Source organism: Anas platyrhynchos, chromosome 1 (genome assembly GCF_047663525.1).
Source record: "Anas platyrhynchos isolate ZD024472 breed Pekin duck chromosome 1, IASCAAS_PekinDuck_T2T, whole genome shotgun sequence".
Classification (NCBI taxonomy): domain Eukaryota; kingdom Metazoa; phylum Chordata; class Aves; order Anseriformes; family Anatidae; genus Anas; species Anas platyrhynchos.
This window is the reverse complement of record NC_092587.1, coordinates 11,270,291-11,297,261: the sequence shown is the minus strand read 5'-3', so window position 1 is coordinate 11,297,261 and position 26,971 is coordinate 11,270,291. Positions and strand designations below refer to the sequence as shown.

The 26,971-nt window shown below is 35.7% G+C and overlaps 1 protein-coding gene across 3 annotated transcripts in view; it reads right to left on the bottom strand.

Annotated features, from left to right (window-relative positions):
- Positions 1–26,971, bottom strand: part of SEMA3C (semaphorin 3C) — a 152,098-nt gene that overhangs the window by 53,881 nt on the left and 71,246 nt on the right. For all 3 annotated transcript variants that reach the window (XM_038181280.2, XM_005016705.6, XM_021270344.4), the window contains exon 3: positions 852–1,012. In XM_038181280.2, coding sequence (XP_038037208.1) covers positions 852–1,012 — 161 coding nt within the window. The remainder of the gene's footprint in view (positions 1–851; positions 1,013–26,971) is intronic.

The window sequence follows — 26,971 nt, the reverse complement described above, 5'->3', positions numbered from 1 at the left end:
CTTAATGTGGTGGTTTTACCACCCAGTACCAGACCCAGTACACTTAATAGTCAAGCTTCTGGGCTCAGTATTTCTGCAGGCCACTTATTTTAAAATCAGAGCACCTGGGTTTCAATTGGCTCTGGAAAAAAAGAGGAATCTAAAAAAGTTTAAATATTCACTAATTTGACCCTTTTCATATACAGGGTGCCTACTACAAGTTGAGTAGTTGGAACATAGAGAGACCTTGGAAAATGACATCTCAGTATCTTCAGAGGAGCAGCCACAAAAAGAGTGAGATGAGGGTCACGGTGTCCAAAAAAAACAAAAGCTAGTTGTGTCTTAGCTATCTAACTGAAGGGCAAGGGCTGATGCAGCCATAACAAAGCGTGACAAACAGATCAGAGACTAGGATTCAGAGTACAAAACAAAAATAAATATAGTCAAAGGTTAAAGTCAGATCTGTCCCTGTAGATTTTTCTTTTATTTTTTGCCTTTGGTCTGAGAATGATAGCACATATCATATTCTTCCTTACAATCTGTTTTTCAAAGTGCATCTCTGAATTATCTTAAATCTTCAATAGAATTGGAAACCATCAACCATAAACCTTTTTTTTTTTTTCATAGAAATTCTCCCTATGAGGCCAAGCCATGCTGTATGTCACTTCAAAACAAGTAAACAGCTCAAACTGAATGTCTGAGTCACAGTCATGCTAAATACTTTGTTCATCTTGCATTACACATAAAACAAGTAGTAACAGTTCAAAAGGTGTGGACCTGCAAAATAATGAAATACATTTTTTTTTTTTGTCTTAAAAATAAATGCATTCAGTAAAACAACCCTGGATTCTCAAAATAAATCCTGAACTTACACTGAGAGGGTCTTGGCTTATATTATTAATATTCAAAGACAGAATATGATCTTTGCTGCCGACATAGATCCGATCCTGATCTTCATCCATTAATAATATCCTGTAATCCAGAGGACTGTGTGATATTCTGTGATATTCAGAGGTCTTAGTTTCTTGCAGCTCTGAAATAGTAAATACAAGAAATTAGTAAACTGCTTCTTTTTAAATAAATGAATCTTTAAACATAACTGGGACCAATAAAAGATGAAGAATCCCTATTAGACACTTGCAATAGCTGAGCTGAAACAAACTTTTCTTTCTCAGTTTGAATGCAACCTTTTTATACCCTAAGTAACTATACATAGGCCATAAAAATCTGGCATTACTTTTGTTCAGTCATGTAATGAATTGTTATTTTAATGGATGTGATTATTTACAGCTTCGGCTTTTAAGGAAATTAAATTAATCAATGTGTTCAATATATTTTTAAGTTTATGACAGCACAAAATCCACAAAATCAATACAAATTACATAGAACAGTTCATTCGCTTTTCTTGACAGGGGGCATCACCAACAATAGGAGTTTATTGTTTCCAAAGTAAATTTTTTTCAGTCCTTCATGACTATACATGGCTTATTTAAAAAAAAAAAAAAAAAAGGTAATAGAATCAAGGTAATTCAATCAAGCCTTATTGCCTCATTGTGTGTCTATTTATTTAGTTATTTGTTTATGGGATTTGGAATAAACTATCAGAACTGTAAAACTGGCTTTTGTTTTTTGGTTTTTTTTCACACTTAAAACTTTCTTCAGTGAAATGAAGTGAAAAACATCCTTTGATACCAGTAGTGCAGGATCAAGCCTGTTACAGGAATAGCACAAACATTTGTGTTAATATTATTTGTTGCCTTTGAGAAAGATCAGCCTTCCTGTCTTTGCTTGGCCAATACATTTTGGCCTCAAAACAGATTATTTTTCCTTTCAGTAATAACAGAAGGAATATTTCTCAAGATTTGAGAATGGAAAAACAAAACAAACTAAACTAAACTTTAATAATCAATTTCTCCATATTCAAGTATTTAACATAAAATAGTTTTCTTAACTTATAAACATTATTATTGGATTGTGTTTCCCATGATTCAAACAGGGTTGCAAATACAGAGTAAATACGAAAATGAAGCCCTCTTAAAGTCATAAGAACTGATTCCGTATCTCTTTTTCAAACTGGGTGTCTGGGACAATATGGCTTGTCACTGTTGCTAAAGCCTGTTTTTCTGCTAAAAGAAAGGTCTTTGCTCAATATTCTTCTATAGAAAATGGTAGATATCTTAGCCAAAATAGTCACCTAATATTTTGGGATTTAGATTTCTGTCTACTACAGATCTATTGATTCAAAGAATGCTTGACATAACATGATTTGCATTGGTAAATATGATACACAACCACTTATTTTTATATTGATTTTTAAACAGCTAATAGAAAGATGAAAAATACCTTTGATTAATTAAAGATATGACATTTTGAATAACTTAGGCATGTGACAGCTTTCAGGAGCAAAGTGTTTTCTATATGCCTTTATTAATGTTAATATTAAAAAGATCAACAAATAATATTTCTATATTATTTTTCTCAAGAAAATTTACACATACAAGCTGTGCTTAAGAGCTTAAACTGAAACAGTACTCCTTGAATATTTATGAAAATTGTCCACATCATTTTCATAAGTCTTTCTTCAGTCCTTGAAAAATCAATTGCTTTACTTCATTTAAAAATTCTCCCTGTAAGTTTTCAGCTGGGAGTTCCAAAGACACCTGGGAGACTCACCAGCACAGTGCCATTAAAATTCAGTCCCTTTGCTCTTGCTGAAATTTTCAGATTGACCTTTCATAACAAGCCTGAGAAGCTAGTGCTCATCCCCTTTCCTGGTGGCCTTATTAACTTTACTGTAATATTTTGCAGCTGTAAGATGAAACTGAACCATCTCATAACTGTATATTTGATATGCTAGAAAAGCATAGATAAACTGGGAGAGGCAGCAGTTTCCCGCACAAGATTGGGTAAAGGTGAGCTTATTTATTTTGCATTATATAATATCCCTCCTTATAGCTTCAGTGTTTTTAGAGTAAACATGATAATAAATAAACTATGATGGACATAAAAGATGATAGAGATGGTAATGATTGTTTTTAAGGAAGAGACAAAAATAACTACATATATTGGATCTCCATAACCATTATTCATAGAAATACATTATTTTCCTGGATTTTTAACCTTTGTAATGGTATTTTTCTTCCTAAGGCACCTGAAGGGTAATCTGTTTCCATCAGGGTGCTGATTAGGAGAATCAGGACCTTATCACATGCCACTAGCTTACAGAAACTCAATGACATTCATATGAGGGAAGGAAAGCCCTTGAATACAGAAGAACACTGCCCTATAACAAGGATTCCTATATACATTTATTACCTTTATTTCTTTCAGGGCTAAAGCATGCAGTGTATTGGCTTAACAGGGCCACTCAAGCAAGTGGGGAGAGAATTTATAATTGATCAAATTTTCTTTTCAATTAACAAAATTTATCACAAAATCAGGAAAAATTAATTTTCTTAAAGATTCACTAGCTGGATGCTGTTACTTAAAAAGATCAGTGTGTGGAAAGATGCTTAAAGGTCTTCCACATTCCCTTTCATCTCTAAAAGTTCTGGAAAAAGTAAGGCAAATATTTGCTGATTTTTAAAGCACATTTTATTCCAGGCTTTGGGAATTTAACTAAACTTTCAAGGCAGTAAAGCCTGTGTGGAGAATAATGTCATGGACAGCTCTCCATGAATAAGTTTATTTTTCTTTGGCAATCAAAATACAGATTAGAGTATATTCCATATGCCAATAATTGTCATCACTAATAATACAAGAATAACCTTTGTCCAGCATTCTTTATAGGTCAGTGAACTTAGTTTTGGCTTTCTTAGAGTGATAAAGGCAATACCAATTTAATTTCTAGTGCTAGAAATCTGTCAGGTCAAATAGCTCTCTTCCCTTTTAATGAAAAACAAAAACTTCAAAGAACTCTCTTGCCACAGCTATTATTATTATTGACCTACATGTTTTGGAGATCCCAGTGACTAGGAGTTTTCTGTGAACACCATGTAGAGCTTACTGAAAATTAATTTACAACTTACTCTTTAATTATCTTTCTAATCCACCACATAAAAGTTAATACAAGTGTTACAGAGAAAATATTGTGCTCTCACAAGAGAAATATATATATATATTTGTATAATATCTATTATTAACATTACAAAAGCCTTTGTAATGCTTAAAAAAACACCATTGGCCAGAACAAAGCAAACTACTGTTATCAGAATCTGGAAACTGAGGAATGTGGAGATATCTCCCCCACTGATAAACACAGCCTGTTATACCTGAACTGTCCAAGCCACCAGTGCATGTATGTATGAGTTACATCCTACATCAGGTAGTTCTCTGAATATCTTGTTTCATCGCTTGACATGATGACACTCCTTATTTGGTGTTTGAAAACACAACCTGACTTTTTCAATATAAGGGATATAATAATCCCCAATATGTAAGACAAAACCTTAATGTAAGTGACTTTGTCAGTATAAATGTTATGCTAATATGGATGCTTGATACATTAATACTGAAACTACTGCGATAATTAGTGGTAACTTCCTAAAAAGAAAAGAAAAAAAAATACACCCTATTTGCAGACCCACCTGCCCACTTGTTAGTAAAAACTTCAGTATAATCTGTAGATATCTTTACATTGCGGATTTTGGTAAGCTACAATCATGGGGTGCAAGCATCCCCAGCCCAAATTCAATGCACTGAACTTATCCACAGATAAGATGTGGACATACTGTGATATACGATATGAGTGCATGCAGACATCTCTGCACTAAATTGTCTTTGGGTTTCCAGCCTGGCAGGGCTTCTTTGAGCAAATCTAGGATGATCTGTCAAGCTTTTAATTTAGGATCCCCTGTGGTAAAGTACAAGAAATAACATGTCTTCTTCCTCTTTCCTGCTGGCATAGGGATTCAGCTTCAGAAGGCTTGTTTATGGGAAGCTCAGAGCAGAAGCACAGATTTAGAGACCAAAAAAGAAAAAGAGGAACAAATTCAGTTTTATGCACAGAATGACAGTGGAGGGGAGCAAACTAGCTTTCTGGAAAGAGGTTCACAACAGCGAACCTCTGCTGCCCAAATTGGCACAGATTTTATGTAGCCTTAGTGACTTGGAAGTCAGCAAAGCTACTCTGTTTTCTTTATCCTCTCACAAGCTATGGGGTTCGCCATTGACTGGCCTTGTGTGCATCCCGCAGTAGGCTTGACAACATTAGCCCCTTGTTAATGAAACTGTAAGAGTCTCTTAAGCCTCATTCAACTGTCAGTTTGTGCCAACAAATATGCCAGCCCATGCCAAATGTGAAATTGCAATGTAAAATCTCAGCTTCTAGGAACAGAGTAGAATGATGGTTTTGCTTATAATACCTGATGGAAATAGGACCATTTTATTGCTAGCACTGAAAGGAATAGCCATGTATTTTAAAAATGCAACTGGAATCAGAAGTATTTGTAAAGTTACAAGAAGATCGTTTTAAAAAGATTAAAGCCACATGAAAAGCTCTTATTTTATTTTCAATATTTTCATTTGTACTTTTTATTGAGTGACTTATCTGTTTTGTACCTTACTAACAGAAATGACTGGAAAAGATCTGGTTAAAAATATCAGATTTCATAAAAATCTAATCATTTTAACTATTGTTTTCTTGGACTTATTTCTGATTCTTCTTTAAATGTAAAGACTTAGAAGAGATGTATTACTTTTACAGTTCACATAGTAACTGTGGAAAAGAACCTTATTTATATTCCTCATTTATATTACTCCTTTTCAACTACAAGAGATACATTGTGACTGTTTATATTTGCAAAGAGAACAAGGTGAGTCCACATACTTCCTTTCAAAATCTTCAGAACATCTCACCTTTTCTCTGTTGATAATCCTATTCCTTAAAAAAAATAAAAATAAAATAAAATAAAATGTATTGATTCCTTCTACTTAAGGTGGTGAGGTAAGAGAACTGTTAACGCATTTTTGCTACAGTTCCTGCAGTTTTCAAACTATGAACCAACTCTCAGCCAGCTCCCACGTGAAGCTGACTATAAATGGGTACATAGTAATTTGGTCAAAGAGCCATAAGCAGCCAGATGTGCTACTTGTCAGTCCCTTGTGTGCCTTAACCACTCAGGGCCCAAAAAGCTCAGGTTGACCTTTGACTTTTTCTTTATCTCTTTATCTCTTCTTCACGCATGAGAAATCTTGATATATATATATATATTTTTTTTCTAACATTGTTAGAACTAAATTTGTCCTTTTCTATGAAGAGGCAATAGGCTTAGAAGAACTGTTAGCTTCTGAATCTGTCTGAAAGGGTTTTAATTACATATTTTTCTTAAAAAAAAAAAAAAGAGTTACTGTGAGGGGAGAAAATAGATTTACAAGTGCTCATAAAATTACAGACTAACTAATTAACATCATCACCTAGAGGATAGGGAGGAAGGGGTTTCATACAGTGCAGGCTGAAACAGAAGCCCTCATCGCCCAGAGCTAAAACATATAATTTGCTAGAAGGAAACTTAATTGCTGTATTTGGAATGAGTGTAAATAACATGAAAATGTCAATAATATCTAAATGTGATTTGGTTTCACTATAAACCTTGAATACTTGTTGGTGTATTTGCTAAATGAGTTGAAAGTGGAATATACATATTACTGGTTTAAGATATGGAAGTCTTTTATAAATAGAAATAAAAGTGCCAAGGTGTAATCTTTGAAGAATCAGGCCTAGAGGTAGCTGTAACATGTCTGAAGAGCAATCTGTCACCTTGGACAGCTTTACATACACATTAGGAGCAGTAAAATGCTCAATAGCTCTTTGTGAAGGCAGCCCATGTGTTGATAGGAAAAGACATACCAGTTAATAGTTAACCTTAAGCAGAGCATTCACATATGTCAGTATATGATTCCTCTTTTACAATTCACAAGACACACAGAAGTCCTAAAATCCCAGTAACTTGTAGGATTAAAATAATAATAATGATAATAGTGATAATGATAAAAATAATAATAATAAATCACAATGGATTATTAACCAGCTTTTGTTGGGGATCTTCAAATGCTGTTCTAAAAGGCACTCCTAACAGAGTTTTATAGCTTTTCTTAATACTGCTTCAACAGCTATCAGATTTTTTTCACCTTTGATTTATTGCTTTGAAGAATGAAGAAGGGCAGGCAGACCCTCTGAGGTGTAGGCAGCTGCCAGTTTTGTGCAGGAGGAATGTGCTCTCTAAGCAAAGATACAATTAACGAAAGTCATTTGCATGTGTGTGGCAAATCGTAGCAGCATGGCGGTGTGGCACATTCAGCCTAGCATACTCCATCAGGTTAAGTGCACTTTTATTGCAGCTTTACATTGTGAAGCAAAGACACTACTAAAATACGTTTTTTTTTTTTTTTTTTGATTTACAGAGATATTGTCATGATGAAATCATACCACATTCCACAACAGAAGCTGTACTCTGAAACAAAGAGGAAAAATATGTCAACATTTTCCAAACTGCAGTTGCACAGCCATTCCAAGACCTTCCAAAGATTCCAGTATTGAGATTCCTTCACTAAGAATTACGCAAGACCACAAACACCCTTCAGCCACACAGTCTTATTTGACTATAGACACTTCTAGGAATAATTTTCAGATTATTCCTCCACTTACCTTGCAGTAAACCTGGAATAACTCTTCTAAAATCTCTGTAGACATTTCAACAAAAATGCTTAAAAGTGGCCTTCTTATTTTTTTTAATAAGTTCAGTACAGTTATAATTTTATTGGTCATCAACTTCATCCCTCAGTATAATTGTAATTTGTGTGTGTGAGAAAGAGAAAGCAAGAGAGATGTCACTAATACTGCCACAATATAGAACTTTCCAGAAGTTATCTAACTTTTCAAGTATTACCTCATCCATTTCTGCCCGCTATTAGTCTGTCCAGAACTTATTCTCATTTTCGGTCTCCAAACCAAAGAGACAACTTTGGCAAATGTGGAGATTTGTATGAAGAAGCAAACTGTGTTTAAGATTACTGCAGCTGAGTTAGGCATGTGAGATGGAAGCCAGTCTTCTCCATGTCTCATGCACAAAGTTAACCACTGTCCAAGAGCTGCATACTTCAGAGTCTGCACATAGTCATGCAGAGTTGCCTTCTTTACTTCTTTTTGGAAGAAATGGAGAAGAGGCTTTGCCACGTTGCCTGGGGCTCCACTGGCTGAACCAGTCTCACCCACTAGCCTGTGTGCACATAGCGGTTTTGCCACTGGCACTTGAGATGTATTTGTTTTCCAGATTCAGAAGTGAGAAGCTGTTGGTTGCCAAATATAACATTATTTTTGACATGAATTGAGGAAACAAAAACAACACATCCATGGAGAAGTCAGACAAATTCCACATTATTTTACTTCTACTGGGAGCAGTATATCTTTTCATTGTAATCTCTAGTGTTTTCTTGCTTTTTATTTTTTTTTATTTTTATTTTTTTTTTTAATTGGACCAGCAATCACGTCATTGGAGGAATGGTTGCACTTCCTCCTCTGATGCTCATTCACACAGAGAAATGTTCCAAGTAGCTATCACTCTAAGTGACCAGCTGAAGCCCTTACAGCTTGCAGACACCAAAACTCTTTGATGCATATTTAAAAAAGATGTGAGAAAACGAAGAAAATGAATTATTACAATTGTCTCTCTGAAAAATGAGTTAAAACTTAAGCTATTCTCCAACTCAGAACTGTCAGCAACATGAGACACATGCAAGCTGTTCTCCCAATTCATTCATCTTCATCCCTTTTACTGCCAATAGCTTGAATTCTGTGAGGAGAATGAGGTCTGAATGGACTTACTAGTTTTGCATCTCATTCAGGCTGCTGGTTTTGTGAAAAAGGCAAACTTCTTTAGGCATAAGTTTGTGTACTTATTTACTCTCCATAAACTCAAGACAGCTGATGTCAGCTGGGATATTTCTGAGTATCTGTGAGCGAGGAAGGGAGAGGAGCAGGGAGAGTATATGTGAGGTTGAATGACAGGTAGGACATTTTACTGCTAGAATTGTCTTTCCTTGCAAGTTTATATTTTTGCTTCACTTTAAAATTGTACTTTGCATTTTCACTAAGGTATCTTGTGTATAACGAAGATATATTTTGTCCTTTACAAAATTGACAGTGGCAGCTACTCACCATACGTACAATTTTGAGGTGTTAATACATTTTCATTGACGTGAGCTCTATGCATAGAGAATTGGAATGGAGAATTATCAAATATTACAAAATATCCAATACCTTTAGTGATGATAGTGGTCTGTTAACCTCTTTTCAGACTGAGAAAACGTTCCACTTCAACTCACATGCACAGTCTTTCCTTTTCTTTATGAGTATATTGCTGCTAAACTGCAGAATTACTCTCGTGGCCAGAGCTAAGGAAAATTTGTTGAGAAACCCAATATTTCATTATGGGTTCTAATACAGTATGAATCCCCTTCACCGTGAGGTAGAAGAATCCTTTTATTATATACATTTTTCTCCTCCAAAGAGCAACCTCTCTAGAGATTCAGCCAATCTCTCTATATCTAGGATTGGCATTACTACCCATGCTGCAGTAATCCCTGTCTTTATTGATCCAATCAACTTTAGCTGTGTTTTTTATCCACGTCACTTTATTCACAAATCTTAAAATATACTGCTCTTTTCTTCAGCAGTCACCCCTTGTCCTTACTCTGAAAAAAAAAAAAAAAAAAAAAAAAAAAAAAAAGCTTATTTTATGCAGGCTTGGTTACAGTTTCATTATTATTATAATAATTTTAATCAAATTAGGATTAGCCATCAGGCAAACATCAGATCCAGCTAAATCCCAAGTGCTTTCCTTTTTTTCACTCTTCAATAAAATAATGTAAAATTTACTCAGCCATGAGCTGAAGAAGATGTGGAGGATAGTATTTCAGGTTTTCATTATTTTATCATTTCACAATTTCATTATTGATTTAATTTCAATGGACTAGTGAATTAAAGGGTTGTATTTTAGACTTTAACAATTCTGAATATAGAGGGATGCTTTGTAAAAGAAGCTAAGTTGTCTATAGAAAAAATACAGAAACAGATATGTGGAATGGTGGATGTCACATACAACTAGGTAAATTACTGCTTCCTAATTTAGAGTGTTTTCTTATTTCCTATAAGCATTTGTATGTCAGTAGATGGCATTTATTTATCTGGTGTCAGACAATTGTCTCTATATACTAAGTTAAGAAAGTTATCAAGCTACACTTTACATCTGAGAAGGATGAAAGAAGCACATATTCTCTCTCCACTATGTGAGAAAACAAAGCAGCTGGAGGTCAACAAATAGCATCCCACCACCAGTGAACCTTCAATGAACCCCGATTCCAACATGATGCCAGAATGATCATTACACTGAAGATAACAAACTTTACCAAGACAAAGCCACACTCAATTCCACAGTTTTTTTCACAACTGTATTTATCCCAATCTCCTCTTGATATTTCTATCTCTTGAACAAAAATATTAGAATAGTAGAAGATTGATATTCTTCATTCTATTTCCTACTGTGTTCTGCATGGTTAAAATATCTTTTGTTGTCTAATTTGGGCTGTTTGATTAGACTTGATTTTGCAGCCAAGAGGCCACCCAGCATTCTGTATTGACAGGAAATAAGCTGTTTTCTGGATGTGGGTGTTTGCAATGTTTCCTAAAGTCAAGAAAATTTTAGTTTGTGAGAAGTGCAAAGATCAAGCCTATCCTTAAGTCCTTATTTTTTTTTTTTCCACCTTGAAATATATATATATATTTGCATATTAATATCCATCTACTTGCATCAGAGGAAGATCCATAAGATTGCACATTAGGATTTCTTTTTTCAAAATGACTATCATGCCACAACCTGCTTCACTGGACACAGGACTTGGTCATGTCTCAGAGGATTTCAGAGGCTGGACACAACTGGAAGTTATTAATTGTATCATCAATGTTCATTGTGTTACTGAACACCTTCAGATTGTTTATGAGTATTTTCAATTGTAAATTCATCAGGACTTATATATATATATTTTTTCTTAATGTCATCTCTAAAAACAAAATGCTTCCAAATGTGCAATTAATATTATTTTATTTATGCTTACATATACATATGTCTGTATGGATTTGGAAGCTGGAGGTGGGTCTGTAACTGTTAGGTGTCTTTTACGAGATGTGGCAGTCCCTACTGGTGGCTATGTGGGAGTGCAAGAGTTCTGTGCCCAAACCCTGCAGAGAGATGTGTTCAGGAGGTAGTATGCTTGCTTTTTAAACACACAGAACATAACCATTTTTTACACCATAAAGACTGACACAAAGAGTGAATTTAGGAGCACATTCCAGAGCTGCATGCTGCCATCAATCTTCAAGTGATCACCAGCTGGTATTTGGCTGCACAATAAAAGTCATGTTTAGTGGGCTGAACATAGCCTGGTGGATTAGGGTCCACTCAACTTTAAATCCTATTCTGATGGTATTCTGTTTTTTACTTAAGACATGTCACATAAACTCTCTGAGTTACATATGTAAATAGGAGGTAACAATTTGTAATATACTTGACTGACTTGTTTTGGGGTTTCATTTGGTAATGTACCAAAGAGCCTTTGAAATTAAAAATGAAATAGCTGCAGGAAGTTCTTTCAAGTGTATTTCACATGCAAAAAGAGATTTTTTGTTTGTTTGTTTTAAGTCCAGACTCTTAAGACTTAATAAACTCAGCCAAAACTCTGGTTTGGATTTAAGAGATAACTTTTATACTTTTCTGTTTAGATTTCATCTGAACGGGAAGCCATTTAAATAAATAAACCTTCTGCAGTCACTCACTCTGTGTTTAAACTAGATCTGCCATATTTATTCAGCAGGACAACTATCCAGTAGTGGGCCAAAATAATTTTGGAAAAATTATGCGAACCCCCCATCTTGCTTGTCCACACACACATATATATATATATTTAAATAAAAGCTGTATATATATATATATATATATATAAATAGTTAATTAAATAAAAGCTTTATGTTTATATTCAGCTCTGAGTTGTGAAGAGTCTCATAAGTACAGCTCTATCAGTTTTAGACATTTATTTTTAGTCTCCGATGGGAGCAAGCTATTAATTCATTTGGATATGCTGAACATCAACAAAAAGGAAAAGAAATATAAATGGTTGCTTCAGGTAAAAGAATAAAAGAGTCAGGAGTAACATACTCTGCTAAAGTACTGCCTGGATCACTTGCAGATTCAGCACAGAAAGAGCAAGTTCAAGGAAGGCAGTTCTCTGTCAGAAATCCAAAAATAAAGAGTATTTAGATTCCTAGCAGGCTAAAATTGGCACACTGCAGGTATAGGATAAGAGGCAGACGATAGTATGGAATAGAAGTCAACCACGGTCAGCCACTTAGGTCTGTAGCAAACTATTACTTGTACTAAAAATTGGCTGTACTAAAAGTTGACTACTAAATTGTACTCATATTTTGGGAGCATAAGTAACAAAATACGACTATTCTTTCAAAGCATAGTATACAAATATCTAAACAAAGGAGATTTGTTTCATGATCAGAACAGAGAACTATAAGTCAGAACTCCTGGGCATTTGCTCTCTGACCTTGAACAAATCTCTCACCCTCCATTTATGTCAGCTTAACCATCTGTTGTATGTTTATAACTACACTTACCTATTTTTCAGAATCACTATCAGTTTCAGCTAATGCATGTTAACAAAAATACAAGTAAAGGCATTTTTATGTTCAAAGTGCTATTCTAACTCATGTTCCTACCAACCGTTTAAGATTATTGCATAATATATTTAAATCACTCCATTTTACAGGTATACATGCTTTCGTGTTTACATGTCATATAAAGTAATGCTGCTTAATGCACAATCCATTTCAGCTCCATTAAACATATAGTGTCATGAGTTCTATTGCAGTAGAAAGGAAATCTCCACAAGAGAGAATCATGTGATTATGACAGAATAAATAGAGTTCTGAATAGCTTTTAATCAGAATTACCAGGCATGTTAACTCCACTAGATTGGCCCGTAAGGAAGAATACTAGGCATTCTTTTGAAACCTTTTGAACCCTTAGCTTGAATGAAAAATATTTCTAACAGGTTAAATCCTTTAGTTGGTATTTTGGGCTTTCACTGCTGTATCTATATAGCTTCACTTCATGACATTTTACTATACACCTCAACTGTTCATCAGTTAAACAAACAAACAAACAAAAACCAAAACCAAAAAAGCAGCAATTCTAAAAACTTTTACTTTCCTTAAACTAATCCTAACTAATTCTTCACAGCTGTTTCTTTACCTTGCCTTTTATTTAGTATTCAATGCTGGATTGTTTGGTGGTTTACTAGCAATGAAACTTTCAAGAAGCAGGAATTTTTTGCATCAGTTACCTATTGAGAGTAGAATAAATATTTTTTTCAGCTTATTTTTACATATTTTTGGCAGTAAAAGTAAAAAGTAAAATATCCTAAAGACTAAATATTAACAGCTAAAGACACTGCAGTCTAAAGAATCTGTCTTTCTGATTTGTGCTACAGAAGTTATCAAATCTGTTCCTTTGGGAATATCATCAACCTGAGAATTACAGCTCTTTACGCAACCCTGGGTTTTATTGTAACTGGCCAGTGCTGACTTCATTTTCCACTACATTGCTCCAAATTTCCAGTCCTGACTCCACTACAATTAACAGAGATCCACTGGCATAAAATATGATTAAAACATTAGGAATTAATTCTTAAGTCTCTGAGCAAACTATCAGAAGTGCAGTCTCAAAAATTAGCAAATTTACAAGTTGGCTGCAAGCAAAAATTCAAAAAATGTTGAAATATAAGCTCATGATGAGAAATGGCCCAGAAGTACAGACCACTGGGCTCTACTCAAGATACTGCGACCAAGCAGGAGAGCGGACAATCCTAGAAATGTAAATCTCAGCTTTGCAATGCCTCTGAGACTCTTATTTCGGGTACTGCAGCCCCAAGGCAGGACTGAGGAGAGTGCAAGTGTTCAGCTTCTTAGGGGAATTTTTTCAGGCATTAGCCTTCTGCCTTTTTTTTTTTTTTTTTTTTCTGGCTACCACAGACCCTTCAGAGCATGCTGGTAAGGCCTGACCATGCATACTAGTATCACCAAAGGATTTAGGCAAAGAAATGCTTTTGTTCTGCCTGCATATATACCACCTTCTTAGCTATCCCAATCCAAAGACAAACACTGTGCTGAGCACACTCAGTTGTACTGCTTTCATCTGTGAAAATTTCTGATTAAGAGTTAGGATGGATTTTCTTTAATTAATACCATAAATTTAATGTCTTAATTCCCACCTAGATGTCAGTTGAGGTGCAAAACTGGTGTATTGAATACATTCCATATTACACCTTCTTATACTACACTTTCTTTACTCTAAATTGGGAATGTCTCAACTACTGTAATCTCTTCTATCATTAAACAGTACAGCAATGACAGATTATCTACAAAAAGATTCACCAATAGTTGCAGATTTCATAACAAAGAAAATACCCCAGAGTCTGTTGAAATGTGTTTTCCCTTCTGTACTTTATCCACTTCTGCATGTTCCATACTCAAACAGTCATACAGATATGGAATGGCTATGTTCAGAAGTCTAGTGCCTGGTCCAAATCACAAGACACAAAGTGGCCTATCCCAGACTCCTCACTGCCTATCAGATGGCCTCTGTCGATCATGTAAAATCAGTGCATGAAGTTCCAGAAATTGAATAACATAAAACAAATGATTCAGGATTTACAACTCGTAAGATAAAGCACACACAAAGAAGTTCATCCATTAGTGTTCCAGTATTGAATATAATAGTCACAAGCTCTGCATTGTTAGAAAATCCATCACCTTCTGCAGGCTTTAGAAAATCCATCACCTTCTGCAGGCTTAAGAAATAAGAAGAAAATTAAGGCAGTGTATTTTAGGCTTCAATTTGAGAAAAATAAAACCTTAAGAATAAGTGAATATTTGGGAGAGAAAAAAATTACTGAGTAAGGAAGAAGTAAAGTCATTATTTTCAGGTGTTTTCTGAAATGAAGAACTTAACACATTAGTCCACACTGACATCAGTTTGTCCTTGGTCATTTATTTCAGTCTTCTTCAGTAGGCTCCTGTTTCCTCCTCACTTTCTTTTTCTGTCTAACAATTAGAAAAGAAACCTGGATGACTAACTCAGACAAGATATCTAATATTAGATGACAACACTAGAAGGATGTGAATCCTAAGACAATTGTGAGAGTAAAATAGTAAAATAAAATAAAATAAATAAATAAATATATATATATATATAAGGTAAGTAGGATCATTTAATGGTTGATCATTTAATGGTTAGCTTGGCAATTAAAATTAAAAAGATTTAATCAGTTATAAATATATTGAATACAACATTTCACCAAAAACCTCCAAACAGGAAAAAAAAACAAATAACAAACAAACAAACACCTGTACAGACAGGTGTGTGACTACCATTATACATTAACTTGCTGAATTTATAAACTTTGAAGCATGTGACACATGAGGATAGGAAGGAAGTGAAGACAATAAACTATCTGCAATTTGAATATATTTGCATTTATTTCCTGATAACATTAAATGCTATCTAATATCCCTCGGCCTTACACACTAAGCCAATTAAAACCAAAGGTCCTAGAAACCCTATTTATAGAAGCAATCAGAATGGGTCTTTTCATAGAAGCAAAAACTAGTCACATGAATAAATGTTTGCAAGTTCAGTCAGACCATGTGTCACTTAAATTTACAAGCTGTTCACAAAGAGCACTGTGCAGATCTTATGTTTAATATTTTCTCCATTTCTTTTTCCAGCTCTCTAATAAGGCAAAGGTGATTCTTTTAGCTAGTATGAATTTGTGGGTATCAATTGAGATGACAGACAGTCCAGGTACAAGAATAACCTATAGTATGCTTCCAAAATTTGGGTAGCAATTCTTCTACAAAATTATAAGATGCATTTGTTAAAAGATCATTTTTGTGCTGTGCATCATCCCACTAATTATTTATATCCTGCAAAAAATCTGCTTAAAGTAGCTGACTTTATCTATTCAGTTGTTCAAATATGATATTTAAAATATCCAGAAAGGTTATTTATAGCCCTTGTATTGCTCTAATTAAAATAAACCCTAACAATTACATTAATTAATAACAGTATTTTGTGTGTGTATGCCTATAGTGAATATAGAGTGTAATTTGTTTGAACTGTTTTTTCTGATGGAATGATATTGTTACTTGGAAGACATTAGTAGTTGGCTTGATTTAACTGAACAAAGGAAACTATGTCAATAGCTTTGGGAAAAAAAACTAATCAGAAATAAGCAAGCATTTTAACAAGCTTGTCTATGTACTGAGAAAAAAAAAAAAAAGGAGAAAAGGCATAAAATAACTGTTGATGTCAGATGAAGACAAAAAAAATAAAATACATTATCATTCTGGAATACTGAAAGTTTAAAATATTCTGAGAATCCCATCTCTTCTGTTATATGTCAAGCTAAAAAGCACTTAATTATTATGGGTATGTATGTCAGAATACCATACTGTGACAAGGGACAGGATATTTCTGATTCCATTTCATGACACGGGAGACAATGTTCTTACATCTTTTCTGTTGGTGAATTTATTAAGCCATCATATTTTTTCCCGTGTCTTTCCACTAAAGTGATAGCATCTAGGTTTTCAAAGCTTGGCTTTTAGGTGATCTTCCTTGGTTTTTCTTACTGAAAAAAAACCCACACATTTCTGGCAACAGGATCTTTTAGATTAACATGAGCTCAACTACTAACTTGTTGTGTAATTGTATGTGTATCACTCTACTTCTCTATTTTTTCTTCTGACTTTGATCTCTTCTTTTAATTTAGATTATAACCTCCTCAAGACAGGACCACAGACAGCTTCTGAACTTCTGTGCAGAATGGCAGGGACAACATAGTACATCATTTCAGTTTATTGCAATATCAATGCAAAAGGGTTTTACAGTAAAAAATGGTTTTACTTTTAAAAGTGTTCATACAAATGCTATTCTTTTTAAATTAGTTTCTAAACAGTGCTTTTGGCTGAAAGATTTTAGGTTCCCAATATGTGTTTCAAACAGCATCAGGAGCAATATTCTCATTAAGAACTTCCCTTCAGGTTGCCTTCATTCTGCATTCAGTTGGGAGATCCAACATAAATACTTTATCATTGCTATTGAGTCACTGAGCCACATTAATTACTCAAGCCAAAGCCAAATCTTCTGTGGTAGTTAGGATTACAAACAATCTAAGCATCATCTTCTGGAGCAACTAAACAGGCAAGGAACACACAGGAAAGTGGTATGTAACAATCGTCTTTGAATATTAAACATGGCAGGTCAGTAGAAGGTCAAAAATCTTTTAGATGGAAGCAAAAACCACAGACTCAAAATCAGGATTGCCATTAAGTTAAAGGAGGCCTGCAAAGATTACAGGAGGAGGAAAAGCAAGTGCATTCTTTCAAAAACTGATAGTTCCATCATCCTTTCTGACTCAGACAACACATAAGCAATTAAGAGAGGGTTCAGCAGGTCCATTTTAAGACTTCTAGGTTATCTAAAGCTAGGAACATGGCTTGCACTAGTTTTTTTTTTTTCTGTCAACAAACTGAAATCCCAAGAAGATATGAATTTGTCCTTACACAGATGAAGTAGTCTGCAGGAAGTCATATAGTCTGCTGCAGGCATCTGGTTTGAAGTACTGAATTTGGGAGACCTGACTCTATAAGCTTTTTATATTTTAAATAGAGAGGAAAATTAGAGGGTTAAAAAGAGCAGGGAGGTAGCTTTGATTCTCTGAAGCTCCCTCTGAAGGAATCTGCCTTGATCCAACTCCAATTTACAAATAATTTTCACAGTTTACTTGATCTGCATAAGGGCACATATAATGGTGTCAATTCCCCGTTAGATATCAGAGCAGGTGGAAAGTACAAAAGATCATGGGCATTTTTTAAAAACACCAGTCTCTATATGGAAGTGGTTCTATTTTTTTTTTTTTTTCCCTTGCAAGTGTGTTAAAAAGATGCAATGGCATGCCTCTCTCGTTACATGAAGTTTTACAGCTTGATCTTTTAACAACTTTCAAGAGCCATTAGCAACACAAGAGTAACAAACTGTAGCCTTAATTAATAAAACTTCCACCTTCCTTTTATGTCCTTCCAAAGTGATTATACATTTTCGGAGTTTATCCACCCATTGTAGATATTATACCAGTGCTCCCTTGTATTGCAATCAATGGGCCTCACAAGATTCTACCATAAGACTGGTGGCTGTATTTTCAGCAAGACAAGGTTAAAACATTGAAATAAAACAACAACTTTTAAGAATTCAAGCAGGATACAAGAAGAAAATAGGGACAGATTTTCATTTGCTACAGTTGTAATATGGTCTACTTCACTAAGGTACTTAACTTACAGTTTAACTTAGAAGGAGTTTAACTGGGACTTTGCAGAAATGCAAGTTAAACATCTTTAAATGCACTGTTTGACCAACCTTTAATTTCAGGTAAAAAGGAAGGTGAAGAAAGGAATAGATGGAAAATAGAAGGAAAGCAAGCAAGGAAATAAAAATACTGGCTTAGTTACTACAAGTGGAAATAGTGATGGCAGTGATTAAAAATGTATTGCAGTGTCTTACAGAAAGATAGGAAGCTAAATTTTAGCTGAATATTGTAAATAAATCCTGGGCTGCCACTATAATGTATTACTATCCCAGCAGAGGAAACAATCAACAAGAAACATGAGTGTCATGAGAAGAGAGGGGGAGAAGGGAAAAATACCATTTTAGAAATAAGACTGTCAATACAGCAGAAAATTGGTTCGCATACTTTTTCCTCCTCCTGTCTATATGAAATCTTGTCTGCAGGCATTTCACAGAGTCACAGAATTGTCTACATTGGAAGAGACCTCAAGATCATCGAGTCCAACCTCTGACCTAACACTAACAAGTCCTCCACTAAACCATATTACTAAGTTCAACATCTAAACACATTTTAAAGACCTCCAGGGATGGTGACTCCACCACTTCCCTGGGCAGCCCATTCCAATGACTCACAACCCTCTCAGTAAAGAAGTTCTCCCTAATATCCAACCTAAAATACCCCTGGTGCAACTTTAGCCCTTTCCCCCTTGTCCTGTCACCAGGCATGTGGGAGAATAGACCAACCCCCACCACACTACAGCCTCCTTTAATGTACTCAGGTCACCCCTGAGCCTCCTCTTCTCCAGGCTGAACAAACCCAGCTTCCTCAGCTGCTCCTCATGGGACTTGTTCTCCAGACTCCTCACCAGCTTCGTTGCCCTTCTCTGGACTTGCTCGAGCACCTCAATGTCCTTCTTGTAGCGAGGGGCTCAAAACTGAACACAGTACTCGAGGTGCAGCCTCACCAGAGTCAAGTACAGGGGGACAATCACTTCCCTAGACCTGCTGGCCACACTGCTTCTTATACAAGTCAGGATGCTGTTGGCCTTCTTGGCCACCTGAGCACACTGCTGGCTTATATTCAGCCGACTACCAACCCATACTCCCAGGTCCTTCTCTGCCAAGCAGAGGACAGATTTTCAAGATTCCTGCAGGGTAAAGGAAACATATAATGATGGTGGAAGGATACTCTTCATACACTCAAGATGCTTATATATCTATCTGACAGTTTTTTTTTTCTGCCATTCTTAATTTACATGAGGCTCAAATAAAAATCATAGCTCTGTGCAACACAAATATAAGGCAATCTCTTTCTGAAATAGTTGCACCTTTGTAAGTAAGTCAATGAAGAGAAATCAGAAATATAAGGAGGGAAAGTGACCTGCCAGAATTCACTCAAGACCACGAGTTTCTGCCAAGCCCACTGACACATCCCGTGAGATCAAGGATAGAATCTTGGCCTTTCCTTAAGCAACAGGAAAAATCATTTTGGGAATAGTCATCCCCAAGGAGTCTGCATGCAGCAGAGACAGGATCCCTTCTCAGAGCCCCAGTGAAAGCTTCTGAATCCTTTCCGATGTCTTTGGAGGAACCAAGTACTCTGGCTGCCTACTTGCATGGGTAACAAATAAACAGCAGATGTATGTAGAGAAAAATGTGGAAACCTCTTCTTTAAACAGCCATTAATGGTTTGTGGCTTAACTAAAAATAACAATGGCTGGAAAGACAATGTGAATTTGTTTTTCTTTATGGGTTCAGATTATGTTGTTCAGTGACCAAGACATTTCATGAGATTCAGTCCACAGAGGTTCAAACTTCACTGTCTGGGAGCTTGGTTATATATCCTGGGGAAACCTGTTAGAAGGAAGTTGGCTTTTATAAAGCCCACGTCAATACACTTCACTCCCAGACTCCCACATAACAGAAAAAAGAACTAAGACATCACTCAGCCCATCTGCCTTCCTCTACCTCTTAAACATCCTTCCCTTGTGTTTTAACAGTACATATTTCATTTGGTTAAGAGCTAACCAACTTTAACGGACAAGGGAAAAAAGTGGAAAAAGGCAAAAAAAGAGGATTTGTTTTTGTAAAATTTAAAGAATACACAAACCAAAAACAACAACAAATAAATAAATAAAAACAAAAAAAGCACTCAAGTACAGATATACTATAAAGAAAGAAGCATGCATTCTAGTAATACAAGTTTCAGTACTTAACACCCTCTAAGAACAGCACGTGATGTGGCAAAGGTTTATTACTTCAGCACCTTGTCACTGAAATATATACCCATTTTCAGCCACGCAGAAGGCCACTGACCACTCTGGTTTTCTGATTTGTCTTACCTAACATTCGGTATTCTTGCTACACTTAATATGCTGTGCAGTGAATGTATACAAAGTCATTTGTTATCTCTGTTTCCTATTAGTGGAGGATTTATGTCACTGTGTTAGAATGCTATTGCAATGAGTAAACTTATCACCACCCTAAAAACAAAACAACATGAAGAATAGGAAGAAAAGGTAAAGAAAATCCAGATGCACATTCAGAGAGAGAAAAGTTCTAAAGGTTCCTTAAAACAAAAACAAACAAAAAAAAAGTATATTTTGGCCATGTATGTATTTCTTGGCTACTCAATGTCCCAAGTGCAAAATGTAAGGACTTTGGCCCAAAAGAGCAGAATTATTGAAAGAGCCGCTGACATTTCCAATAGCAGAGATGTGCTTCAAAGAAAATCCAGAGTGAAAAAAAATGAACATTTGCCCCGCTGTGCTCAGGAGAAAGCAGCAGAACATACTGATACCCAGTTAAACCTGCCATCTTCTTTAATGTAATCCAAATGCAGCACAAAATTTTCATTACCCTTATAAATATCACTTCCTATGTGGAATATCACACAAGTCAAAAGTTCAGAAAACGTCTTTTCGTCTTTTTTTTTTTTTTTAATCTCCTTAAAACAAACAACAAACACTTGGCAGAGAATAAGGTTCATAGGTTCATAGCAATCTCAACAGAGAGACAAATACAGTCACTTTTGTGAAACATTGGCCTATACCAACAGGAATGAACAGAAGAATGACGAAACCTAATTCAAGACTATTTCTGCTAAAGAAGATCAAGAGTCGAACATTTAAGAAAACAAAGTTTCTGGTACTAGAAAAAAATCATAAAGCAGTCATGGAAAATTGCAAATCAGATCTGTCTCATAATAAGAACAGAAGATGACTCAATCTCTATGAAATAAAACAATAAAACTTTCGCTGTCCCTCCAAAATGAGGCCAAAATCAAAGAAATTTGTTAATTTATTCCTTGAAATCTTACTGTGAATGTTGATTCCCACTATTCTTCTAAGGCTCAGCTGGCCTGGAAGAAAAGCTAAAATATCACGGGACATATGGCAGTAGCTCCAGTTTCTTAATAAGTAGTGGTTTGATATTTCCTAAAGTCCTGTAACTTTCAGAGTTATTCCTCTGACACAATCTGAAACATGATTTCAAACAAAGATAGTCAATTAGCAATGCTGAGATTCACACAGGGCTCAGTCCAAGCCCATTAGAGACCTCCCAAGTTTTTTGTTACTTAACACACCAGGCTCCACACGTGGGGTCATGTGAACGGTTACATCTCCACACCAGGGCATTTGCAAAGGGCGTGCTAGGCATGCTGGTATGACTGAAGCCAAGGACTTCTGCGAGGGAGCATGCCTTCCAGAATGCACTCCTTACTTACTTCTTCCTGTGGTGCAAAATCCTGGCCGCTGATCTCTGCAAGCTCATGTCCCAGTGCAACAGGCCATTTAGCTGGGTGTGGCATGCGTTGCTCCAGAGGCAACAGGAAGCCACGACATGGAAGGGTTGGATGTAAGGGTGGCCGTATGAGTAAGTTTCTGTATAAAGCATGTGACTTATCAGGTACAGTACTAGTGGCAATAGGAAACCTTATCAAAAAGGTTAATAGAAATGTGATAGAAAATGTAGAATGTTTTTAATAGGGCAGGGAGATAGTACACTGATGCACACTTTGTCAAACAAGGCAATCCTAAAGCCACACAGAAGTAAGTATGAGAAAGGTCTTAGTACAGAAGGAATGAAAGTTGGCATTTTTACCAGCAGCAAAAAAAATCTTGACTTTATTGAGGCTCTCCCTATTAGTATAATAACAGACTGAGCTGTAAGAATAGGCCACATAATGATTTTTTTGATAATGTTTTTCAGCACAAATGTTTCACAGTAGCTTCATTTGCTGCCTAACACTGCAAGGGAAGTAATAAATACTAGTTAGAAATGTATAGGTCTTTATAGACTCAATGTATTTGTTACTATTACAACTAGGATTAAGCTGTATAGAGTTAGACCTGCAGGCTAAATAATAGCAGGTTTAATTAATTTGTTAAAGCCATATAAAGTATTCAGCTTTCTAAGTACAACAATCTATTCATCTCTGTTGACTGAATAGCAATAATTGCCTAACAGGAAATTTAGCTGTGAGACAATGAAAGCATTCAAATAGCAAAAATTAGGTGTAGCAATTAGTTAATATGGTAAAGCTAATAAAGCAAGTGTTCACAGCGTGAAAAGAAAATGAAAAAAAAAAAGTGATAAAAAGCAGTATATTAAAATAATAAAAGATATGTATAATTCCACTTGATAAATAAACATTTTGTCTCTCAAAACAACTTCCTTCTCCCACCAGGACAACATAGCTGGTATCCAGGAAGAGCTCTAAGTCTGCTCTCTACACTTTTCCAGGAAACTAACAATGGAATTGTCTTTAGTTTTTGGAAGTTTTCATCTTAAGTAGGAGAAATGGCCTACTTGACCAGACTGCATTCCATCTCTGTGACCAGACCAGCTGTTTTGGCATGAACTTTAACATCTTTTCTTTTGTATTTCACTTACAAGGAATGTGCACTATCCATATGTATATTATTTATTTATTGTTTAGTAGGTTCCACAAAGAAATTTGTTGGAAGGGAAGAAATTGGACTATTGTCTTCAAAGAGTCAGGTTAGTGCTCTTCACTGTATGTCAATTTGAATATTAGATGTACAAGTTTAGATCATGTATACAAAGCATTATTTTAAATAGTAAACAGCAGTTATGAATGCAGTGGGTAATAAAACTATAACATGCGGTAACACTGACACAAGATCCCAGACCTCTTACAAACTTGAATTTCATCTTAGTACATGGCCTGCAGAAGAACAAACAGCACAGAGAACACATCATTCAATAAGCATCTCCAGGTTAAAAGAGAATAGATGTTTCACACCACATAGCAAATAACACTCAATCTTGGGGATAAGAATAAAAGTGAATGCTCAAACCAAACAAAGGTGCAGATGGTAGGTCAAGCACCAAAGCCATAGGTTTAGGTTTTACGCCCCTATGTACAGGCTCCAATGCAGTCTGAATCTTCAAACTCTAGTGACCTGACCTCTGTTTAACTTTTCACCTAAAAGATAATACCTCCAACATCACAAAACAATAAGACCTTTTTTCTGGCTGTACTGACTTAGGAGAGGGTCACCCTCTGAATCATCAGCCAAACTGCAGCAGCAGCTGGGTGTGCCTGGGTGATGATCCAGCTCCAATTAACTCCACAGCCCTGCAGGATCTTCTGCAAACCAGAGCAGCTGCAAAACCTAGGTGGAGTGGTGTCTCAAGCTGCCTGTAATGAACATTAATTTGTTAAATGTGGAAAAATATACTGTGCAATATTTACAGTTAAAAATATAAAAAAGATACGTCTTTGTGATGAACACTAATTAGATGGCAAAATGTTTAGGAAATCATGTATGCTACAAATAAGCAAAATCAACTTTTAAAAACAACATGTTAAAAGGAAAATTCTTTCTGTTAATGGATCAATTTTAGCTAATGTTTTGACATCTAAAAATTTACTTATTTGTTCTCTTTTATTGTCTGGCATTATAAGAGTTTCAATGGATGTGTAACATGAAGGCCAAAATGTTTATCTGTATGCTGACAATGCAAAAGCATTCAACAATCAACATGCATAACTGCAGACGGACGAGTTTTAAATGTTTTAACCTAAGCATGTGGACACGGACTTCTGTTTCACTGTCATGATCTGTAACCATTAAAGAATATCTCATGCTTCTAAAACGCAAATGAAAAGTGGAATCCTCAGAAAGTTAGAGCTGTTGTTATTTGGAAAGTGTCTTTTAGTCTTTTAATACTGTATTCTAGTAAAGCAAAGCCCATTCATCACCCCTGAAAAATGTCATACCCTTAAGAGCCCTTTTTAACCATCCTATGGAAACAATAATGTCAGAGACATAGAATATTTGTTATTGTTCACTGCTCCCTTGTAAGTGAGAATTAGACCAAAAATAGCATGGTAAATCTCCATAAGTACTAAGCACTGAGAACCTACAAAAATCGTGAAGTATGTTTGTAATTGCTCCATGCCAGGGTAGGGGAAAAAAAAAAAAAAAAAAAAAAGACAAACAAACAAAGATAAAACTCCAAAAGAAGCTAGGAAGTCTATAGTTGCACACTTAACTGCATTGCAAATATGTTCTGTATCTATGTGAGGAACTTGTTTAAATCTTAACCAACACGGAATGATTTAATGGCCATGTGAGTTTGCTCTGTCATGCACATATTACTGACCCAAGCTGTGTTGCCTGGTGATATAATCAATATAATATCCCCCATAGAAAGACAGAATCTAATCATCACCTGCCAATTCTCACTGATAGTCACAATACTTTCTAATTAGCTATACAGAAAAGGTCAAGGAAGGAGGCACCGGAAATGAGATTCCTGTGGTGAAGTCCTACGTACAACTCTGTTTGACCAAAACAACTTACATCTGGACAAAATTAGCACTCATACTGCAGATTCTTTGAACTCTGAGATAGTGGCCAAAGTGGCTTGGATGCAAATACGTGTATGTGTATATATAAACACACACACGACTCAAAAATACTTCCGACTAAGTTTTCCATAGGGCTGGTCACCAAGACACAGGCGAATCTGTGTCACATCTGTTAATGTTACACTCAGTACTTCAACCATAAGCAGAGAAAAAACAAATAACAAGATTAAGTGGAAGATGCATACGTGGAAAAGAAGAAAAAAGATGCTATCTTTGAGGGCACATTAAATGGTGAAGAGTACTAAGCTCTTTGATGTACAACACACAGCTAAGACTTGTAATGTTCAGTACAAGAGTCTAAAAATGTGAAGAATCTCATTATACCAGCCAGGTTAAACATTTAAATTCCGACACAGAAAATGATTCTGTTTCTAGTTTTCCTCAGTGTTTGGAGTTCTGTTAACTCTTCTATCACCATTCTGACTCAGTAGAAATTACCATGACAGCATGTATCAAGTGAGAGAAAAGATTTATGTAAGCCCTCAAAGCAGATTTCCACTGTTTCCAGTAATATTCTCTCAATGATATAAAAGAAATCTGTTTGACAAGGCTAGAACTTTAAATCCTAAATATAAAAGACTCTGTCTCCATCATTAGTGGAATAAAACCATCATTAGTGGAATAAAACCAGAACGAAGTAACAGTAAAACTAGTACAGTAAAACTGGTATGGTTTCATAGCAACTCTATACAGTTTCTTAAATTCAAAATTTAGGTTTGCAACCAGCAAAAGACTTACTGTTAAAATGCTTGAACACATTTGTCACTCCCCATAAAAGTGTGTGGAGGAAGGACATATGTGACACATGCTCAGATTTCTTGTTTCCATACCCTTTCCTCAAAATATGCTTGCAAAATATGCCACCAACAGCATGATGCCAAGTGTCTTAAGGGTCACACTGGGCTTACTTCACAGGACTGCAGTGATTATATCATGGTGGCGTTGACATGCAGCCATGTCCAAACAGCTGCTAAAGAGATGACAGGATACCATCTGTCAGGAAAACCATGCCCAGCTGCTTTCTAATCTGAAGATTACTTTGCTGACATGATGCAGATGGCACAAAAAGCTTCATTACCAGGTTAGTTAACCAAGTAAAAAAATAAAAATTAAAAAAATCCAATGCTACAATCAGCAGAATCCTTTCTACAGATTAACAATGAAGCCTGGTGAAAATAGTATTCACACTATGGCACAGCAGAAGGCAGTACAATCCACCATACAGAAGATGAAAGCTAACTAAATGCTAAAAGATCTGACAGCGTCTGCTGTGAGGCTGCTGGCATTCTCTGCCAGAATAATTTGTTCTTATAAACAAATCAGGTCTGGCCTCTAAGCTTTATCATCCTGTTCCCCAGGATGATAAGGAGATGCAGGAGCCTACCTTGGACCTCTGAGTAAGGCGACTGGATCCCTGCCAGCCAAGACCAAGATTTAGCCCATGGGGCAAAGTTAATTCTAAAGGCAAAAAGCTCTCCCCCTAAAATGCAAGAGAAAATAGCTGCTTTCTTCACACACATGAGCAAGGAAAAGTTTTTGTTGGTTTCTGAAGCATCAGCTTTTTCAGTTTTATTATTGAACAGGCTTTGAGTTTCTTCATCACTGCCTATTAAGGAAAGTGGTAACA